General features: G+C 37.6%; 1 protein-coding gene across 3 annotated transcripts in view; it reads left to right on the top strand.

The window, feature by feature from the left end:
* The window catches only part of MAP4K3 (mitogen-activated protein kinase kinase kinase kinase 3), a 65,480-nt gene that overhangs the window by 38,234 nt on the left and 6,165 nt on the right, over window positions 1-21,081 (top strand). For 2 of the 3 annotated variants that reach the window (XM_054628636.2, XM_054628631.2), the window contains 16 exons: window positions 1,152-1,210; window positions 2,355-2,393; window positions 2,675-2,728; window positions 5,795-5,837; window positions 6,050-6,212; window positions 7,196-7,305; window positions 8,284-8,325; window positions 8,558-8,642; window positions 9,667-9,746; window positions 12,233-12,293; window positions 12,379-12,496; window positions 14,310-14,368; window positions 16,223-16,326; window positions 17,074-17,245; window positions 19,340-19,408; window positions 19,526-19,618. In XM_054628636.2, the coding sequence (XP_054484611.1) occupies window positions 1,152-1,210; window positions 2,355-2,393; window positions 2,675-2,728; window positions 5,795-5,837; window positions 6,050-6,212; window positions 7,196-7,305; window positions 8,284-8,325; window positions 8,558-8,642; window positions 9,667-9,746; window positions 12,233-12,293; window positions 12,379-12,496; window positions 14,310-14,368; window positions 16,223-16,326; window positions 17,074-17,245; window positions 19,340-19,408; window positions 19,526-19,618 (1,351 nt within the window). The remainder of the gene's footprint in view (window positions 1-1,151; window positions 1,211-2,354; window positions 2,394-2,674; window positions 2,729-5,794; window positions 5,838-6,049; window positions 6,213-7,195; window positions 7,306-8,283; window positions 8,326-8,557; window positions 8,643-9,666; window positions 9,747-12,232; window positions 12,294-12,378; window positions 12,497-14,309; window positions 14,369-16,222; window positions 16,327-17,073; window positions 17,246-19,339; window positions 19,409-19,525; window positions 19,619-21,081) is intronic. The other variant, XM_054628632.2, reaches the window with a different exon arrangement.

Below are 21,081 nucleotides of genomic sequence, written 5' to 3'. Positions count from 1 at the left end.
TATTAATGTGATTGCCCTTCAGCCTGGAACTGAGGGCTGCAGTGGTTTCTACTTCATCAGCTTGGAAGATTGATAAATCTAGTGTGAGACTTTCCTCTGATTTTTAAAAATGTCATTTTGAAAGATCATCCCCATCTAATCCAGATTTATTCCTCTTAAAGCTTGGATATCTGGGCCTCTTTCTGAAGGGTGACATACTTTTTGATTTGGGTTACAGCTGAAAGGTTCAACAGAAGGTCTTTGGGAGACCTTTAAAATGTTTCCTGAGAAGGAAGAGCATAGCTCCATTTATCACTAATTTAGGTGATCAATAATTTGTTTCTCCTGGTGAATACACTCACTATTTTGGGAGCAGATTTATGCTCATATTTCTCCTGTTGTGATCCACCTGAAGAAAAAAAATAGACTGCAATTATAGCAGTATTCTTCCAGCAGATAGAGATTTGATTGTGCTTCTGTGGGGTCCCTGTATTCCATTAATGCATTAAATATTTATACCATTATGGTTTTTATTTAAAAATAGTGTTGAAGGCCTATTAGCACATCTTTTTCTGTGTAGTCTGCACTCCATGACTGCTGGAGCATTTGACTTTGTTAATTCTGTTTTGGCTTTCTTTTCCAAAGAAAAGGTCTTCCTAACATATACACATATTGGTATAACCAGAGTGATAAAAACACTAACTGTAATCTGCTTATTTTTTAAATGTTTCCATGTGCTAAAGGATTTCAGGCTCCCTACCAGAACTACTCCCCTTCTGAAATGACTACTAAATGTTCCACTGAGGGGTAGCTGGGTTCTCTATGGAATTTGGTAGATTGCAAATTCCTGAATTTTTTTATCTCTTGCTGTTATATTAGTTTCATTGGGTTTTTTTCCCCTTTTATGCAGCTGACTGTATTTGAGCAAAGGATCTCTTGTGTGCAAGGAAGGGGTAAAGGTCAGAGTTAAACGGAATTAGAGGTGGAGCAAACTGGCAGAAAGGAGATTTTTGGGTGCAGTGGGCCTGAAAGTGGTGTTGGGGGCAGGAAGGCCAGAGAATTCAGCTTATTTGGTATCTCAGGTGTTGCAGAGGGGATAACAGCAGCATGGCACAGGGTGTGTGTTGGTTGCTCACTGTTCATCTTAAAAGATTCATTCTCTTATGTTTTAGGATCTACAGCTAGAATATGGTCATGGTCCTCAGTGTGGCTACTTTTTGGGTGCAAATAAGTGAGTAAGCAACTGCATTTTCTGTCTTTAATTCATTCAAGACTATTTTAATATAAAGACTCAGTAGCTGAAATAGATGTAGTAAAATAAGTCAAACTTGTTTCTATCAGTTAAAATTCCAAAATCATTTATTTATTTCTAAAATAATACTAACTCTAATGATAGAGAATCAGTGCAAAGTGCAGCACTTTGCACTATGAGAGGCTGTATTGACCATATTGTCTTTGTGGTGGTATAGGCTTCCTTTTAAGAGCTGTTATCTTGGTCTACTTGTTTATGGAATATTCTGCATGATAGGTCCCACAGAGCACAATTTTACCCCATCTGGGAACTGCCAGTGCTGCTCTTTGAAATTACTTTATGCCCTTCTTTATCTTGTAGGACACTAGAACATGCCGTTATAGATGCTTTAAAAAATAAAACTTACTTTTCTTAGCAAGCCCTTTAACTTCATGCTCATACCTTTAATCATCTTGATGTATTAATCATATGAAATAATTCTCCATGTAATTTTCTCTTTGCACACAATTACTTAATTACATTTATGCATGCCAGAATTAGGATGCCTACCTTTGATTTGCTAAATTAAATCATACTAAAAATGCAGAAAACCTAAGCATAGAGCATGCTATTTTTGCAGTCTTTAATTGGGAAAAAATCAGTACTGATAATTTTTGAAATCCTCTTGTTCCTTAGTCCTGTGATTCTTCTCTGTGTTTTCAGACAAAAACATGAGTATGAAGTCCAGAATGTTACAAAAAATTAACCAGGGAAGAATTATTTTATCCCAAGAGTAGTTTCATACTTGAAAGTCTGTTTATTTTGTTTAGTATTAGGATTTTCTTAAGGATTTCTTTTAAATTGGATTAAAGTAACACAGTCCTTGTTTTACAGTAAGAGGAAAAAGGACCATTACACTTAATGGCAATACATTAATAAGCACACATGAAAGGGTGTTGTGTGAACAATAAATTTTAAAAATTTGCAGCTGTGTTGGTTTTTATATGGATACTGGATGAATATTCTGAAAGCCAGCTGAAATAACATACTTTGAATTATTTACTGAAAGAATCGTAGGTGCTTTTGATAATCATGCTTGTGTACCACAATTAAATCATGTTCTTGTTCTTATTTAATGCTGAAGGAGTCTCTTAAAATCAGTTGAAGAAGAACTACATCAGCGGTAATTCTATTTCTTTTTTCCTCTTGTGTTTCAAAAGTAATTAATGCACTGATTTTTTTTGTCTGTCCCAACTGCTTCTTGTTTGTCCCTGTGCTTGCTGAGAGCCTGTGAGAGAGGCATAGTTGCCTAGATTGTAGCTGTACTTGAAAGAACAATAATGATTTTTAACAAGACAGTAAAATTCTATAAAAGAGGTAGATTTTGAGCTCAGTATCTTTCACAACAGTCAAGGTAAATTTAATAGAACTCACTCAACCATAATACTTTGTTCATTTTCTTAGGGGGCACGTGGCACATTTAGAAGATGATGATGATGCAGACGATGATTCTAAACAGTAAGTCTTTCTTGTAAAAATAAATAAAATCAGATTCTTGAAAAGATGAGTATTTAAAAAAAAAAGGTTGAATCACATTCTGTAACAACTCAGGATTCTTTTTGCAATGGCATTCTTAAAGATAAGTATTTTCATGTTGTTGCTAGATTACATCACCATAAGTCATCTCATTCTGCTGATTTTTATAATTTGGGAGGAGGGGGTAATAGTGTTCCTTGAGTGATACAGTTTTCTTTTTATTTTCTTTTATGGAACAAAATTTTGGCATCATTATGCTGAGCCAGTAATATATCCAACTACAGTCCTAGTGTGCCTTCTTTACAACTGATAGCTATATATCAAAATAAAGCTCGTGAAAAGTAGATGAAATATATATATTACAGGCTTCTCTGATGTTTGAGTTTGTTCTGTCCGTGTTCTCAACTAGGGGGATGTTTGTATGGGTGCTTGGTTTTTGTAATAGAGCTGACTTCCTTTACTCAGAGAGAGCAAATGTTACAGAGAGAGCACCTGTGACTGCAAAGGCATGTGTCAAATTAATGATGTTCATATTAAATCTCACTGGTATAAATATTCTTGGGCTCCATTTGATTATAGATGAGAGCTGAAACAATTTAAATAGCAAAACCAGTACATGTAGATTTGCATTCCTAAAGAAATCTGGTGTAAAGACCAAAAGGAATTATGTCACTGAGACATAATTTTTGTTTGCTTTCTGTTAATGGGTAATTTGGAAAGCTGTTGCTTCATACAAGAAAACTTTAAAGCATGTGTTATCTATTGCTGGCATCTCTCTCTTGCAGAGAACCAAACTATAACCTCTCTTTTTTTTTTCTTTGAGTCATTTTACTGCTTTTGTGAACCACCTCAGCTTGGTTCCTCCATCCATATGAACCTCTGGATGTTTTTTTGTGTACAGCTCTGTGTCTGTTCATTTTTGTTTAATGTTTCTTTCCCCCCCCACACACACTTCTTGCCCTATTTGCAGCCAGTATCATCAATTCAGTAATATTCCAGGGCTTGGAACCTCTTGATCCCTGCAGTCTTGAAATGCTAGCACTGATTTCTTTGAGTGCTTTGAGATCCTTGTTCCTTGCCTGAGCTCCATCAGAACTTTCAAACAGCATTGGCTTCAGCTGCTTATGTGGCTGTTGTGTTTCTGTAGATTTTCTTTTTTATGTTAGGCAAGAAAGAACCTGAGATAGCTTCTGGAGAGGTTCTAATTCATCTGACCCTGGGGACCAGTAGTCACTGATGGTCTTCCAGAATTGTCTTGGTACTGTTTGTTTCTTCTGATGTATCATCCTAAGTACTTTTGCTCTACAGAGAGGGTCTGACAGTGTGTAAAAGCTTGAATCCCTCAACCTTGGATCAGACAAATTCTGCATCTGTTCCTTTCCCTTGATATCTGCTGGAGCCCAAAGATCTGCTGCAATTATTGGTTCATCTGCTGCAATTATTGGTTCATCTGCTGCAATTATTGGTTCATCTGCCTGGTCTTGAATATCTTTCTGTGGAATCCACTGAAGATTCAAGGCTTTGGTTTGATCTATATTCTGTGAGCTGGAGCTGCAGTTGAGGAGCACATGTGACATCAGTTACTTCTCCCTTCAGATCCAGAACAAAGCCAGTGAATCCAGTGTACCTCTTCCAGCCCAAACTGGTGCCACTGCATGAAATCGAGTGATAGTAGCAGCAGAGAATGTTTCAGAGAACAATGTAAAGTTATAACTCTTCATTTAATAATTTTGATTGTTTTGATATTTCTGTTTCTCTCATGTGCAGCAAGGCTGCCGATACTTGAATTTCCTGGTTATGGAAAGCAGCAATTACTGGGGCACTGCCCTGCATGAATAGCAGTGACAAACTGCACCTAAACCCTCTTGTTGAGACAAGGGCACACAGTCCTTTGTACACACATCTGTCACATGCATGCTAGATTGTTGCCTTTTTGCTTTCTTTGGCTGCCCAGTAACATTGGTTGTCTGAAGTGCAGGAAGGATACAAAAGAAATGGAAATGGAGCTTGAACCTTCATGATTGAGGACTTAAACTTGGCCTAATATTACTAAGAGAAGATAATTTCTTCCACCAAAGTAGCTGTAATGCATGACACGGGGGAACTTGTTCTCAAAATCCCCTTCCAGCTTCTCTGAAATACAAACAACAGATAAGATGCCAGGACAGAAACTCCTGGAAAGAATGAAGCCAAGCAGACAAGTTGTTGGCCTGTAAACAAACAGGCAGATATCTTACTACCTTGAACATAATTTAAAAATAAGGAAAGTACTATGGGAGAATGTCAGGTTTCCTAGTTTATTTAGTGGAAATAATTTTCTGTTCCTGAAAGATTAGGAAACAGGACGGTGGAACCAGTTTTTAATTGGTTTTAAAAACATGTAAAATTTTAGAGTTTAGTGTTTTCTTTTTAAATGCAGCATATTTTTTAAACCACAGAGCCAGGAGGGAAAGAATGCTTGTGATGCTTCAGCTATGTTGTTTTCTGATAATATCTTGTACTGTTGGACCAAACTGCTCTAGCATGAAAAGTTGTCTTTCCCAAGATTTCTGTAAAAAAAGAGACTCATCAACCAAAAATCAACCAGCCAACCTAAACATGAGGGTAGCTGTCTGCTGCAGATGGATTTTACTTTTATGTATAAGGCTGTTTTAAGTCATCAGTGTAAATTTTCCAGGGAATGGTCTTCAATAGTTTTCTTGTAACTCCCCTCCAGCTCACTGATACCCTTAACTTTCTCCTCTCAACAGAGCAAATGTCAGGCTTCTTCTGTTTCTTCCTACTTTGTTCTGCACAAGTTTGTGCATCTTCAGTAAATCAGTTCATGACACTCTGCTCTCTGGGGGGGAACATGTGATCCTTGTTTTCATATAGTATCTGAGGTATAACAAAATGTTTGAAAGTATTTGTGATGCAGTTACTTGGATATAATAGTGCTCTTGACAAGTTAATGGTATTTATTTGTATGGCATTTATAAAACCCTGTCTCTTCTTGAAGACTGCTATTTGAGTTTTCTCTCTGTTTTGTTTTGTTTCTTTTCTTTATAGTGCTACTATGAAACCTAAAGTGCCACCTCCTTTACCACCAAAGGTAAGTGAGGGGGATTTCGTTGCTCACCAGAAAAATGCACTTTAAATAAACAAATAAATGGAGAATATTTAAATTGCTGTATTGGTGGCTCTTTACTTGTGAAAATTTCAGAATCAAGATGCTGCATGTAGGGCTTTTTCCTCATTGATGAGTGGCATGGGTGCTTTGAATCTTTTTTGATTGTGTTTTGTTTATTACTATGTCTCTTCCAGCCTAAATCCATATTTATCCCCCAAGAAACTTATTCTTCTGAAAATGAAAACCAAGGGACAATCAAGAGATGCCCAACATCAGAGAGCCCAGCAAAATCTACATCTCATGTTCCACCCAGACCACCACCTCCTCGGTTACCTCCACAGAAATCTAATCCTTTAGGTAATAAACGTGACCCCAAAGAGTATACCAGTATTTCTTAAATAATGTTATGGGATTTTATTTCTCTATTCTTAGCTGTGCACACATTAAAAGATATTGAGGTAATTTTTCTATGGTGGGCAAGTAACAGAAAGTGCATGAAAGCCAAAAGTCATGAAAAAAAGCATGCTTTAACTGTTAAAAGGGTCAAATGTGCCTTCTGTCCAAGTCACTGACACAATTCCTGCTGATGCCATTGGTGACACAATTGCTTTCCTAAGCAACAGGCTTATATAATGTAGAGTATCAAGATTGGTAAATTATGTTTGTAGGTTTTAGGTTTAGTGTGCCAGCTGTTATTTGTCATGTCAAGAACAGAGTTCTGCTTTCAAAGTCTGCTTTTGTAATGAACTGGGCTGGGGAGTATAGGAGGTAATTGTGTTTGTTTACTGTCTGCTGAGACTGTTCATTTTATGCCTTTGTCAGTCTGATGCCATGAGAGCTGTCTTGGACTGGCTTCTCTTAAGCAAGCTCAATGTCTGCCTCTCAGTTGTTACTTTGGTAGCTTTTCCTTGCTTCATACTTAGTACTGCTGTTGCTCTCTTAAAGATTTGACTCTAACAAGGCTGTGTTTCTAAGGAATCAATAATTGAAGTGTTCACTATTGGCAAGTATGTCTTTAGGTATGGTCAACACATTTTCCCTCGTAACTGTGACTGCGTCCCTTTCTGTGCTCCTGTTAGAGTTGTTAGATTTGAGTTATTATGTTAGAGTTGTTACATTAAATACCAAAAGTCATGGACTGAGATTGAATGTGGCTTGATGGATATGTGCAGATGTAAGAACATGTATGCTTCAGAAATAAATTAGGGTATTTTACACTATACTGTATATAGTATATGTTCTGGCTTAATTGGAAATTCTGGCCCACTTAGAGTTTTGAGGCTAGATTACTCTTTGAGGTGAAGGCAGAGGAACACATTCTTAACTATGAATCTTTCTAGGTAATGGAGTCACTTCTGTGCAATTAAATGGTGAAAGAGAGGATCTGCCACATCAACAGAATGAAGCTAGAGACACTAACTTTTCAAGGAAAGAAAAGAAGGAAATACTGGTAGGTATTTAAGCTTCTGGGTGTCCTTTTAGAGTTGTCATTACTACATGTGCAAGGAAAAGGAGCAGGTGTGCTCTTTACTATGGAAGTTATGCTGGATGGCATCTTGTTTACTTTGAATCAAAACACAGTTTTCCTTGATTGTATAGTTGTGATACAGCCTTAGTCTGAAGATTGTCAGTGTTTAATTTTCCTCAGAAACAAACATCATATTGTCAGTGTTTAATTTTCCTCAGAAACAAACATCATCACAAATTTATGCAATTTTCCTGGTCTTTCACAACACCTGAGAGACATAATGAGTGCCATGTCTTGTGCTGTACTGAGCAATGACTGTTTAAGCAAACAGGGAAATGAGGGAATGGAATATGCTGTAGTTAGACTAGATGAAATGTGACATGAGACTCCCCTCTTTGAGGGCTCCTTCCAAGTGTGAGTCTGGAAATGTAATTTTTTTTGTGAGAAGTGAAGAGGAAATAGACTAGAAGCATGGTGATAAGTCTTTGTTTTGTTTTAAGGAAGTGCCAGTAATACTGGCAATACTTCAAAAAATAGGATTACCTGGACAGCTTTGAACTTGTCATTTGAAATTGTGTGTTAGAAGTTTACCTGTAAAAGAGGTTTGTTCAGAAGCTTGTTTGTGCTAGGAGAGATTGATACTGAGCAGGAAAGTGCATGTAGCACTGAGTGGTAACATTTAATGCTGTAATACTGTAAGGGTTGAGCAATTGTTACAATATTGCTTAAATTCTCTAGTACTGGAAATGGCATTCTTACAGGCACCACTGTAGTGTGAAAATGTTGCATAAGACTGTGCAAACATTCAATGAGCAGGTATTAGGGAATCACAGTGGAGATTTTAATGAAAAGAAAATTATGCTGAATGTTTGTGGTTATGCTGTGTGTGGGGAGGGAATATACATGTTCAAGCATAGTGTACATGTGAGTGTAAACATACTTTTAAACTTTATTTTCTAGAAACCAATTAGTAATGGCCTTCCTCCCACACCTAAAGTACATGTGAGTATTGCTGAGTCACACAAATGCATGTAGGGGGCAGGGTGAAAGAGCACATTTTTTGAATGTTTGTAGTATTTGCTTTTTTACTTAAAAAACCTAATATGACTTAGCAATGCTAAGCCAGTGGTATGACTCTTAACCTTTTGCTACTACTTGAAGTAAAAATAATCCTTTTGGGAAGGTCACATTTTAATTTTTCATATGTATGTATTTAATATTTTTACTTCTACAGATGGGTGCTTGCTTTTCAAAGGTTTTCAATGGCTGTCCATTAAAAATTCATTGTGCAACATCTTGGATAAATCCAGATACAAGAGGTACTATATGATGAGTATTTTACCCATTTTGTCCTCTCCTTGAATTTCAAGAGTGCTTGAAGAGCAGCAGACATATATTCATATAAGACAGACATATATTCATATATTTAAAACAGACATATATTCATATAAGCAGGAGTCATTCTTTAATTATGCCACTGCTAGGTGTGTTGTTTTTAAGATATATTGGATGAAGTTTTTTGCTTTGATTAAAAGGAATAAATTACATATTGAAGTTAAAGATTCTTCTCAACATTTTAGTCCAAAAGAAGACAATCCTAATTTATCTGTAAAAAATCTGACTTTTGGAGGTCTTAGCTGAGATTGATTTCTTAGCTGAGATCTTTCTGGCCCTGCAGGATTCTACAGCTGGTTTTTGCATAAATTTTAGTGCTTTAATATCTAGCCTGATAAAAGGGGTAATTGGTAATATTGTACTCACTTTGCCTGCTATTACACCCTTTGATTATAAGCTATGTACACATACTTGTGAGCTGGTCAGCAAGAAAATATTTGGATTTTTTTAGAAACTGGAATTAGGGAAGGGTAAATCCTTAGGAGTTGACATCATCTCATAGGAGATGTCTGCCTTGTTTGCATGCCTATGTACAATCCAGGGATTTGATTATGTTCAAGAGGTGAGACACCCACAGGCTACTGAGAAAATGTTCAAGTCACTACTGCTGTAGAAGTACTCTCAAAGAAGGCAATGGATATTTCCATAATATATGGAAATGTCTAAGTAAGATATGCTGAAATTATTCACATGATCTCCTGCTTGTGGTTGAATTGCCTTTTTTTTAAAATTTCAATTATTACTCAAAAAACCTTGTGAGCTTTCCTAATGACTTAAAACAGCCCCGTTCATAATTTAAAGCTTCCTTATCAGGATTAATTTTCCATGCTTTCAAACACCATAACTATTATAGTTTGATTTGTTTCCATGTATGTAGACATTGCTTTTTGCAAAGGTGTACACGTCTTCCTGAATCAAGATTTATACCTCTTTTGGTTGTGTTTGCAGATCAGTACTTGATATTTGGAGCAGAAGAAGGTATTTACACACTGAACCTCAATGAACTTCATGAAACATCAATGGAGCAGGTATATTTCTGGTTAAAAAAAAATCACATTTTTAACCCCTCAGATTAATGTTTCATAAACCTTGTAAAAATGGTCTTTACTATATTTACATGGGCACTGGCTACACTGAGAATTATCTTAAATATTTGCTGTGGAGGATACTTTTCAGTCATGTTTGTGTTTGTAGGCTGAGCAGTGTTTATATAGGAGATCTTCATCTATTCTGTGTTTTGAACCTCATCATAGTGCCTTGTTCTGCAGTTAAATGATTAGGTAAATAGTATGGAATTTTCCTGGTGCATTTTGGATGAAAGTTTGTATTTTCCTTAAAACTTCATTACAATGCAGAATTTTTGCAACAAATTGTGATTCAGCTACAGGGAAGAAAGGAGATCCTTTATTCACAGGAGTCCATTCTTGTGGTCTTAAAAGCAGCTTTGCTGATGATACTCAGCTTACTGAATTCCACCTAAAGCTCTGTCTTTGCAAAGTCTTACAAGAAGTAATTTTTTTAAAGGGTTGTTGCAGAGGAGATAATGCAAGTTGCAGGCCTTTCTGTATTCTCCAGCTCTTTTGTTACTCTCTAAGAGACTTGTTTCTTTCCTGCCTTCTCCCTGCCATAGGGAGCTGTGCACCTGCCATCAAGATGGAGGAATTTGCAAGGACAGCCTTCACACTGTAGCTAGAAGCACTGGTGTTTGTTCATCCTCCATGGGCCCAGACATTTTAGAGGTGTCTGTTTTGTTGAGAGGGAGGCCTAGTTGAACTGAGCTCAGTGTAACCCATAATCATACTGGTGCTCGAGTTACCTGATTTAAACTTAGCTCAGGTACCACTCTGCTGCTGCACTGCAGTTGTAACAATTACCCTGAGAAATATCACTAATGTAATAATAATTTTTATAGGCCAAGCAGACCAAGGAAGGGTTTGGATTTTTTCTTTACTTGTTTGGGGTTTGGTTTTGGTTTGGTTTAACTGGCAAGGAAGGAGAAGAGCTGTAATGAAAATTGTGTAGTGTGTTGCCTAGTGAGCTTTCAGGGAAATGTTTTAATAAGCACTCAGAGACAAGAAGAAATGCTTGCTAACACAGCCAGTTGTATGTGGAACAAGGAATGAGTGACAGGTCAATTAACCTGCTAATTTGAAGAATTGCTGTTCTTTAATCCTCAGGTCCAAACCTATTGAGTCACAATATGCTCATGTACCTACAGAAGGTCAATCAACCTTGCATGTTAAATTTTGATACAAGCAGTGTGGTAGATTATTACCATAGGTGTTTCTTACGGTGTGTTTAGGTTGTGAGAAGACTTCAGGAATAGAAGTGCACCCTCTGTGCTAACCATTTATTGCATCATTATTTATGATAACAGTCAGTAGGGCTTTAATAGCATTTCCAAGTTTTGTGTTTTATGTCATTGTTTACTCTCACTCTGATACAACTCAGCATAAAAGCAAAAGTACTGTCCTTGATTATTTTTCTCTGTATTTCACTTCACCAGTGGACAAAGGAGACATAATACACATTTCCAGGAGTTAGAATAGCTTCAGGGTTAATATTTTATGCTTTTTTTTGGAAGAGTTGTGTTTTGTTTTCTTTTGTGGTTGATTTTTTTTTAAGAGGAAAATAGTTGTTCTCCTGAGTGATTGATCTAGCCCAGTAGTCTCTTTCCTAAAGTGGCAGTGGGAAGTGTCAATGAGCTTGGTCTCCACTAGAGTCATTGAATCAGGGATGTTAGAGGATCCCTGCCTATTTTTTGTCCCCTTTTGGACCTCTTGAACATGAGTATGTCTAATCCCTTCTTTGTGTTGGTACTTTCCACCTCCATGACATCTTGTGTCAGTAAGTTCCAGAAGTTAGGTGAGAGGAAGAAAAAAGTGGTTGTGGGATTTTTGGGTTTTTTTAAGGGATGTCGCTTTCAACCCCATCTCTTCAGGAATTGCGGGATTTGACAAAAAAACAGCTCCACCTTGAAAATTTGTTGCACTCATTCATCATTTAAGGGAAATGTGTGATATGCAGGTGAAGGTGAAGAATCCCTTCAAAGTGCCAGTTTTAATTGTTTCAAGAGATTTGGACTGTCAAAGGCTTCAGAACAGCGTGGTTTGTTTAGAAACAGGGTTTGTTGACCATGCTTGGTTTACTGAAGTTTGTTATTGAGCTTTTCTTTTTTGAAGGAGAAAATTCAGTGGTTTTTGAATTTTTTGGAAAAGGGTTGATTGATCTTTATAATGACATCTTATGGAATATAATATACCTGAAGACTTGAGTATAAAATGTGCTAATTCTCTAAATGTTAATTCATATATTAAATATAGTATGTGTGCCTAAGATTTACTCTGAATTAACTCTGGAATCCAGGTAAACATTACTTGGCTTAAACTTACTTCTACTGCAAAAAGCAAGTCAATATTAGTTTTGTCCTGTCATCTAAGCAGATACTAATTCATAGTTGTCTTGTGTATGTCAAATTCAATGCTACTTCTTTGTTTTTCCTTCCATTTATCAGCTATTTCCTCGAAGATGTACCTGGTTATATGTCATGAACAATTGTTTGTTATCAATATCTGGTAAGTTACTGTGCTATCTTTCAGTGGTAGCGCTGGTAAACACTTGGTTTCGTATTTGAAGTGTGGTTTGTTTTCTAATTGCCAGGTAAAGCTTCTCAGCTTTATTCCCATAATCTACCAGGACTCTTTGATTATGCAAGGCAAATGCAAAAGTTACCTGTTGCTATTCCAGCACATAAACTCCCTGACCGAATACTTCCCAGGTAAATACACATCATCGGATATATCAAAATATCTTATCTCTGGGAGTTCAGGAGATGCTTGTGAAGCTCTGGGAACACCAAATAGTGGGGGGCTCTGTTCACAGATTGCAGTGAATGACTCATGTGCATTAATCAGAGTGTTGAGCCCTACATTTACACGGATCAGGATGTGAATTACTCTTGTTAGAGAAATGCATTTTGGTACACCTTACCTTCTGGTTATGAAGGTTTCTTGTTTCTGGGTGTAGCTCTTTTCAGGTATAGTCTAGTGTGGTAGATCCTGCTTGTACTTGATGCTGAACAAAAGCTTTGGCCCCTCCTGGCTGCTGCAGAAAGTAACCCTGTCCTGTCCAGAACCAGGACACTGCCAAACAAGCCTTAGTAGCAGCCCATTCAAATCCCAGCAGAAGCAGGTAGTAATATGAATTTAGTTTGCAAAAAAATCTTTGATTTTTAAAGTGCATAGTGACACACTGGTTCTTCTAATAGAATAGGATTTCTGTTAGGAAATTGTATTATAGAAAATTTGATTCTCTGCCACCTTTGGTTCTATTAAAGGCCTATTAACATGTAATGCTTGGGTTCAAGAAAGGCTTCTTCTTGTTCAGTTACCTGCAAATATAATGGTGTAACACTTGTCTGAAAATTATGTTCTTCCTAGAGGGGAAATTCTAAATAACTAAGAGATAATTTGTGCTTTGAATTGTTACCTTCTGTGTACGTGCACTATTGTTCTGCTCCTCTCTTCCAAATTTGACTTTGGTGAGTGACTTTGGCTTGAGGACTGAATCAGCAGTGGACTAATAACCATAATTACCTTAAGGATCATGCTAGGAAAACCATACTAGATTCTTCCTGGAATGGTACCTCACCTAAGTTGCAGAGGACTCAGAAAATTTCTTGTCCACTCATGTCACTTCCCAGGAAAAATGTAGCACAACTTGAATGTGCGTGCCAAGCCAGTCATTCAAAGGCAGGAAAGATTAATTTAAATAATGTGTTTTCCTGTTTTATCTCTGATTATAGGGTGTCAGGGTAGCCACATTTAGCCAGGCAGAAGACAGACATTTGAAGTATGTAGGAGAGAATGTAATTTTTCCTACTAGACCATAAAGTGTATTCTTAAACAAGTTTCTGGATATTGTGATGGTGAGTGCTACATGCAAAATGGTAAAAGCAGAGGTTTGGTAGAAAAAAGGCAAAGAAAAATTGAATTTGAAGTAATTTGTGAGGTTTATATATTCATTTGCAAAATGTTCTAACCTCAGTTTATGATACTTGGTAGGCAGACATTCAGTAGCAGAAAATATGTCTGGGATAAGTCTCCTTTCCAGCTTCTTTCCCTGGAGTGTCCTTGAGCAGATCCTTTCAAACCTTCCATGACTTGTTCCAATGAAAATTTGTGGCCAGTACTCAGTTTTCATGCTGTTCAGTCCTTTTGCATAATCAGTCACTTCTGGATAGTTCCATTTGAAATGTTACACAACTGTTTTCTCAATTCATAGCTTTGAGTGCAGCATCTGTCTATCAATCTATTTATTCCCATTTTTCTACAGCATCAGATTACTTGTTTTTATTGTTAAGAGTACTGTGGCCAGTCTCAATAGTGCCTGAGTACTGTTACCAGCAAATAACATTTTGGCTTATCTGATAAATTTTCACATTATTGTTTCCATGCTTTCACAAGAAATATACTAACTTGTATTTTTTTAGTTTTTTGATGTAGCAGATGTTTTTCTATCAGTGTATGTCTAAAAAGAAAATTCACTCAATTAGTTCAGTTGATCAATAATTTTGTGTTTATCTTTTGTAGGAAGTTTGCAGTATCTACGAAAATTCCTGACACTAAATGGTGTCAAAAGTGTTGTGTTGGTAAGTGAAGGTCTGGAGAATAAATGTGAAGGGGCAGCACAAATGGTGGCAATATTAAGATTATTGAGTCAAGTGTAGGAGGTAAAGGGAGAAGAGACTTTTGTCATTGTTATGAAGCTGTGGTGAGCTCATTCAAGTTAGTCCTTGGGTTTCAGCAGTAGAAACTTTCCCATTTTAGCTCTTTAGATTTAAAGACAATTTACAAGAAATGCAGAGAACCAGAATGATGTCAAAATTCAAACCATTTCTCAAGCAGAACCTAATCTCCATGGATGGAGAAACTTAGAGAAGTTGCCATCATGATTAAGTCACCTGCATTCCTAGCAGAAGTTTCAGTTATCAATACTGGGGAGTAAAAAGCAAAGGAGTATTTTTAATTCTTTGAGGACAGTGTTGTCTCTGAAGCCTTTATAAAGTGTTTAATAATGTGCCAGCTACCAAAATCTCAAAGCTGCACTGTGTTAAGACATGTTCTAAAAGGGAGGCAGATAGATTAAAAAAACCCAAACCAATGAGATAGTTAATGAATGCTGCAGGGAACACTCATGGCATAACAGGGGTGACGTGACAGGGGTCAGAGGATGTAAAAACTCTGACTTTCTGACAGAAAAAATAATTTTGGAAGTCCCTGTGTTTCTAGGTTCATAAAATAAGAAGCCTTGTGGTGTGCTCCTTTGTGATTCTGTGATTGCTGTCCTGCCAGGCACAGAATTTAACAGGGGTGCTGTGGTACTTGACATTATGAGGGGAGTCTTCATATTCAGAGATGGCTCAGCCTCCTAAGCCTGGAGCCCTTTGTGCATGATAGGTATGAGTGATAATTTGTGAACACAGCAAGGGTGGCTCTAAAAGTCTTAATTTTTGTGACTTGAGTCTCCAGTCCTGCTGGCACATAAATCTGCTTTTGGCCTTGGGGCAGCAGGAGTGCCACAGGAGGCAGAAAAAGACAAGAACTTCTGGTCTTCTTTCTGCACCTTACAGGTGTTGGTGATTGTTTTGTGGTTTCTGTTGCTGAGTTCAGCCTTACTCAGGGTCACACCAAGCGTTATTTACTGCACTTTGCAGTCAGTCTGATGTTGAGTGAGAACTTGGATTAATGAAATAAAGCACTGATGTTTAAGGTGCCAAGGGATTGCTGATAAGTTTCTGTGGCAATAAGGTAGTGTGAGCATATTTCACTTCTGTGATAGTTCTGGATTGTAGAAGCTTGTTATCTAAATGGTGTTATTGCCTGATGGCCCACAGTCACTTTGCTGCACAGTAAAATCTGGTCTTTAGATGTATTTGTACAAAGTGCAAAATAACATTTGTTTGTCTTAAAGGAAATGTTGGCAGTGCTTAAGGAGTGAAATTTTGTCAGTATTGTAGAATTGAAGTTGTGAAACTTCACAGGGCCCAATTTTGCAACTTTATTGTTCTCTGCCAGTTTTTAATTGAGTTCTGACAATGGAAGAGCAATACTTCCTGCTTTTCTATTGTTCTTCAGTTTCAACTGGATTTCCTGATGGTCTAGAATTGTTCATCAGAATTACAGAGCTCCTGGATTTCACACTGGCTGTGCTAGTGCTTGAAAGGCAGCTGAACTGTTCACTGCCTGCTGGGTAACTGTGTGTTGTAGAAAAAGCCATTCTTTAACAGCTTGCTTGTGGTGATTTTGAGATCGCTTAGGCAAACCAACACAGGAGACCCAAGGCACTCCAAATGTGTATGCAATCAGCTATTTTTTAAATATATAAAAGATTAGAGTGGGGGTAGTGAGTATTTTCCAAAAGTAAAGTGACTGTTACATAGTTGGAAATTGTTTATAATTTGCATGTGCTTAGTACACTAATATTCTCTATCCTTTCTTGGCAGTGAGAAATCCCTACACAGGCCACAAGTACCTTTGTGGAGCACTACAGTCTAGCATTGTTTTGTTAGAATGGGTTGAACCAATGCAAAAATTTATGTTAATCAAGGTAAAATTATAATTACTCTCATGTTGTCTTCTAGTTATCTTGTAGTGACTTGTTAAGAATAAGTATTAGCCATTTCTTGATTTATTAGACTTTTCTCTTGGCTTCTGTTATATTATATTGAAAATAACTATTTAAATGTGTCATGTATGAACTGACTCAAACTAAATGTTTGTTTTTGGGGTGCACTTCAGTTAGAGAACCAAGCCCTTTTCTCTATGAACATTGCCCTTCAGTTGCACAACAGAAAACTGAGGCTGGCAGGCTGAGACATGGGTTAACAGTGGTCTTGCTCCTTTACTAGAGAGAAAGTGACCATTTATTCTGTGGTTTTGGACCCTGAGGTGCCCAGAAATGCTTGTTATCTCCCCATCTGACATCACCTGAAGAGACAGAGCCAGGGTGGGCTCATGTTTATAAAAAGGCAGCTGCTATAACTTGATCAGCCTGGAAGAGGAGGCTTAGAGGCTCAGTAGCCAGGGAGAGCAGTGATGAGCACTCTTGTTGTCCATGGGCAGCTGCAAAGGATACACATGATAAAGACATGCTATTTTATTTTGACTGAATTGGCATGAGATGCTCCAAGCTTCTTAACTCAGGCCTTTTGTATTTACCAATTCCTGTTATCCGAAGAAGTAAACCTAACATTACAAATTATGTCACAAAATTTACCATACAGTTTGAATACCTAATAGCAACTCAGACTACATTTGTTTCCCTTCTAATATCTATTTTTGCTTATTCATCTAGCACATAGATTTTCCTGTACCTTGTCCACTGAGATTGTTTGAAATGCTGGTAGTCCCTGAGCAGGAATTCCCTTTAGTTTGTGTTGGTGTCAGTAGAGGAAGAGACTTCAACCAGGTGGTGAAGTTTGAGACTGTCAACCCAAATTCTACCTCTTCGTGGTTTACAGAAACAGGTTTGTGTGCTGTTGTCATTGCATTCCAAAATGTTCTTTGCTCTTCTCTTACAGCTGAAGCACTAAAAGGCAGACTTCTCTAAGGAAGTAAATGGTTAAATCATTAAGGCTGAGTGCAAGTTCTCTGCTTAAAGGGTTATCTGGTTGAACCTGCTTGCACATGCACTTCTCTTTTTTTATGTTTCTCTTTGTTGAACTGATTGGATTCCTTGAGATTTTTGGTATAGCAGAGGATGGAGTTATAGTTTTTTGCATTTCCATAAATTAGGCAGCACTTTATTACCCCCTGTGCTGTTTGTGCTCTACCCTGGCACCATGACTTCTGTTTATTTAATATGTTTTAGTAAAATTGCATTCTGAGCAATTCCTTTTGACATCTCTGGAAGATGTACTTTGGCTCTCCTACAATGTGTCACTATGGGTAGAAATGGTGTTGTCACCTCCTGCTGAGATAGAGCATTCTTCTGGTGTTTGTGGAAAGCAAAAAGGATTAGGGCCACTGGTAGCAGGAAACCAAGTGCCTGCCCATCGCCATTGTGGGCACCATGAGCTGACATGGCCACCATAGGAGGAGCAACAATAGACATCCTCTCATAGAAGTGTGCTAAGAATTACTTTTTTAGAGTTACAAGGTTGCCCCCTGAACCTAGATGCAGTAAGGAACCATTGCTAGTCATAGCTGGCAGGTTCAGAAGCAGTAAACAGGTTTGGTTTTGCCTGTCACAGATCCCTGCTTGGTTCATGGTGAATTTATACATAGCTCTGTGCTGGCATACACATGTGCACAAGTCCAGATGAGTGTGTACTGTGGAATTCACTAGGAAGAGCTGTTTCCTCCAGGAAGATACCCACTGACCTTGCTGCTGCTGAAAAATGTATCAGATTTTGACACAGTTTAAAGCATAGTTAGAATACCAAAGTGAGCAGTGGATGGCCAATTAACATACTTCACTACTTCAGACAATGCATTTTATTCTCATTCCTTCCTACCTGTAACTGTGTGAATTTATAGCACAGCCCATAAAAGAAGCATGAAGAGAAATGTCCTGTTGTCATTTCTCTTAATGTTGTCTGCATTAGTGCATAAATACAAGAGTACTAATCCCTTCTGTGTTTTTTTTTTGCATTATGCCTTCCACACTTTGTTACAATTTCCTTAATTAGTTGTGTGCTCTCACATTGTGTCTGTGTTGTTGTTTTCTCCTATTTTTGTAGATCAAATTTAAACCCTTTTGTTGCATAAGCTTGTTCCTGTCCCCTGCTGGCAGGAGAGCAATGATGCAAACAGATTTTTATTTCTTTTTAATACTTGTAACTGGAAGCTGCTTTTGTGTTCTAAGTAATGTGCTCTAATTTCTCATGTCTAATGGATTTACTGAGTTTCTTTTTGCTATATGAAAGATGCCTACAGAATCTGGCAGTAATGTTGAATTAGTAAGAGTTGCTTTGTATGTAACTTTAATGTTAACAAACAAATGGACCAAAACTACACTTCTCTTTTGAGCTGACATGTCCACTAATCACTTGTGGGTCAAATTCCTATTTGCTGTGATGGAGACTGCTGCAGCTGTAACCCAGAAGAGAAAAAACAGACCTTCTTTTGAAGTTTTGGAGAAGGAAATAAGACCCTATTTTTGGAATATCTGGGGATGGAACGTCTGCAAATAGCAGCAAGAATTAAGTAATAGTATATAAGTCCCTGTCAGGATTTAGAAATAAAGACAGAAGAAAAGTGCAGTGAAACAGCATGGTGTGGACAGTCACATATATCTGGCTGTTTGCAACAGCAATATTCAATTGCACCAAGAGAGAATAAATGGAGAGCAATGTACATGACAGTTTTGGTTTGTGACATGGCTCAGAAAAGGCTGAATGAAATCTGTACTTCAGTATTGTAGCTTCAGTTTTCCTGTCACAGCCAACATGTTGGATAAGTGGACATGCATCTCTAAGAGAAGAGTAATGTCACTGGTAAGATGATGATTTTAAGTAGATAAAACACACTAATCCATCAAAATGTCTCAATCTCTAGAACTTGAATTTCAAATTTCATGCTAATGTATGTTATGAACTAACACTGCCATTTTTTTACAGACACTACGGAGACGAGTGTTGTCCATGTAACACAGCTGGAGAGAGATACCATTTTGGTGTGTTTGGATTGTAAGTTTAAAGTCAACTAAATATATATATATGTATGCATATACATGCATACTGTCTTCAAATTAGGTTCTGTATTGAAGATAATCCTTGGTTAACATATCCTTATTTATTGTCTAGGCTGCATAAAAATAGTGAATCTGCAAGGCAGGTTAAAATCCAGCCGCAAACTGTCATCAGAGCTCACGTTTGACTTTCAGATTGAATCAATAGGTAAGCTGGGTTTCACTATTAGTCTTGAATATCCCTGTAGGTCAGAGAGTTGGGCAATCACCATCTGGATGAAATTTAACAAGAGCAAGTGGTGGATTCTGCATCTGGGATGAGGTAGTCCCAGTTATGTGTACAAACTGGGAGATGAGAGGCTGGAGAGCAGCTCTGCAGAAAGAGATCTGGGGGTTGGGATTGATAGCAAGCTGAAGATGAGTCAGCAGTGTGCTCTGGCAGCCAAAGGTCATGACCAGCAGTAAGGACATGGAATTTATGTGAAGTTGCATATGGGAAAATTCAAGTTGGACATTAGGAGAATTCATTTTACTCAGAGGGTGATTGATCACTAGACTGAGCTCCCCAGAGAAGTGGTCACAGCACCGAGCCTGTTAGAGCTCATGCAACATCTGGATGATGCTCTAAGTGATCCTTATGAGTTCCTTCCAACTTGAGATCTTCTATTATTAACTTGTTCGATGTTACAGTAAAGAATAGGTATGCTGCTTGTCTAGTCTTTGGCATTTGGAGCACTACCTCACTCATTTCACTTTGTGTGAGAAGACACAGTGAAAGGTTTAACATATGCTTTCCTAGGAACAACTGGAATGGAGTAATAATCCTGGAGTCTTCTTAGATTAAGCTAAATGTCTTGGAAGCATGATGAAGACTTCTAGCCTCTAAGGCAATACCTTAAAAGAACCTACATAAACTCTAAATCACCCATGCCTTAACTCATTTTGCATGTATGTTTGTGCTGTCCATTTTTATAAAGCAGCTCAAAGACTAAATTATATGATATGTCATAGGTTGCATAAATTTTGTTTCCTTGTGTAGAATTTGAATGAATTGTGAAACAGAAAGAATAGATTATTTTGGCAATTCTCCAGTAGTTACATACCTGGATTGCACCACCTGCTGTTGAAAGAGGGGTAGGAGGGGTGTGTGCACAGATGAACGGTAGCAGCAGAAAAGGAAGAACAGTGGGTTCTAAAAATCATCAGAAGTTGCAGGGAGTTTATTTCTGAGGAGAAGCTTTAAAGTTTCAGGCTGTCCAAAGATAACGTCCCACAGAGAAGAAGACAAGAAAACATGGCCACTGAAAGCATTACTTTTATGGCTCTTCATGATTTGGAATGGGGGGGAAAGAAGGATTCAATGTACTTGAAGTTTCTTGCTCTGGGACCTCTGCATGTACTGTGGTCCTCATCCTTTTTCTTACAAAATGAGCTTCCAGTGGCCTTTACTGTCCTGGCAGTGTCTCCAAAGACACTCTTGGAACTTTTCTGTTAAAATTCCATATATATTGTCTGCAAGTATTAAAGGGATTTCCTGTTCAAAGAAAATGACACATTTAGGACTAGACATTTAGAATATTTTCTGGTTAGGTGGAAATGTTTTTAAACCCTGCTCATTAAACAAATAAATGTATAAATGCAGCTACTTTTGAGGCAGGGTCAGTGATTTCT

This window comes from Agelaius phoeniceus, chromosome 3 (genome assembly GCF_051311805.1).
Source record: "Agelaius phoeniceus isolate bAgePho1 chromosome 3, bAgePho1.hap1, whole genome shotgun sequence".
Taxonomy (NCBI): domain Eukaryota; kingdom Metazoa; phylum Chordata; class Aves; order Passeriformes; family Icteridae; genus Agelaius; species Agelaius phoeniceus.
This window is presented reverse-complemented; position numbering and strand designations above follow the sequence as displayed.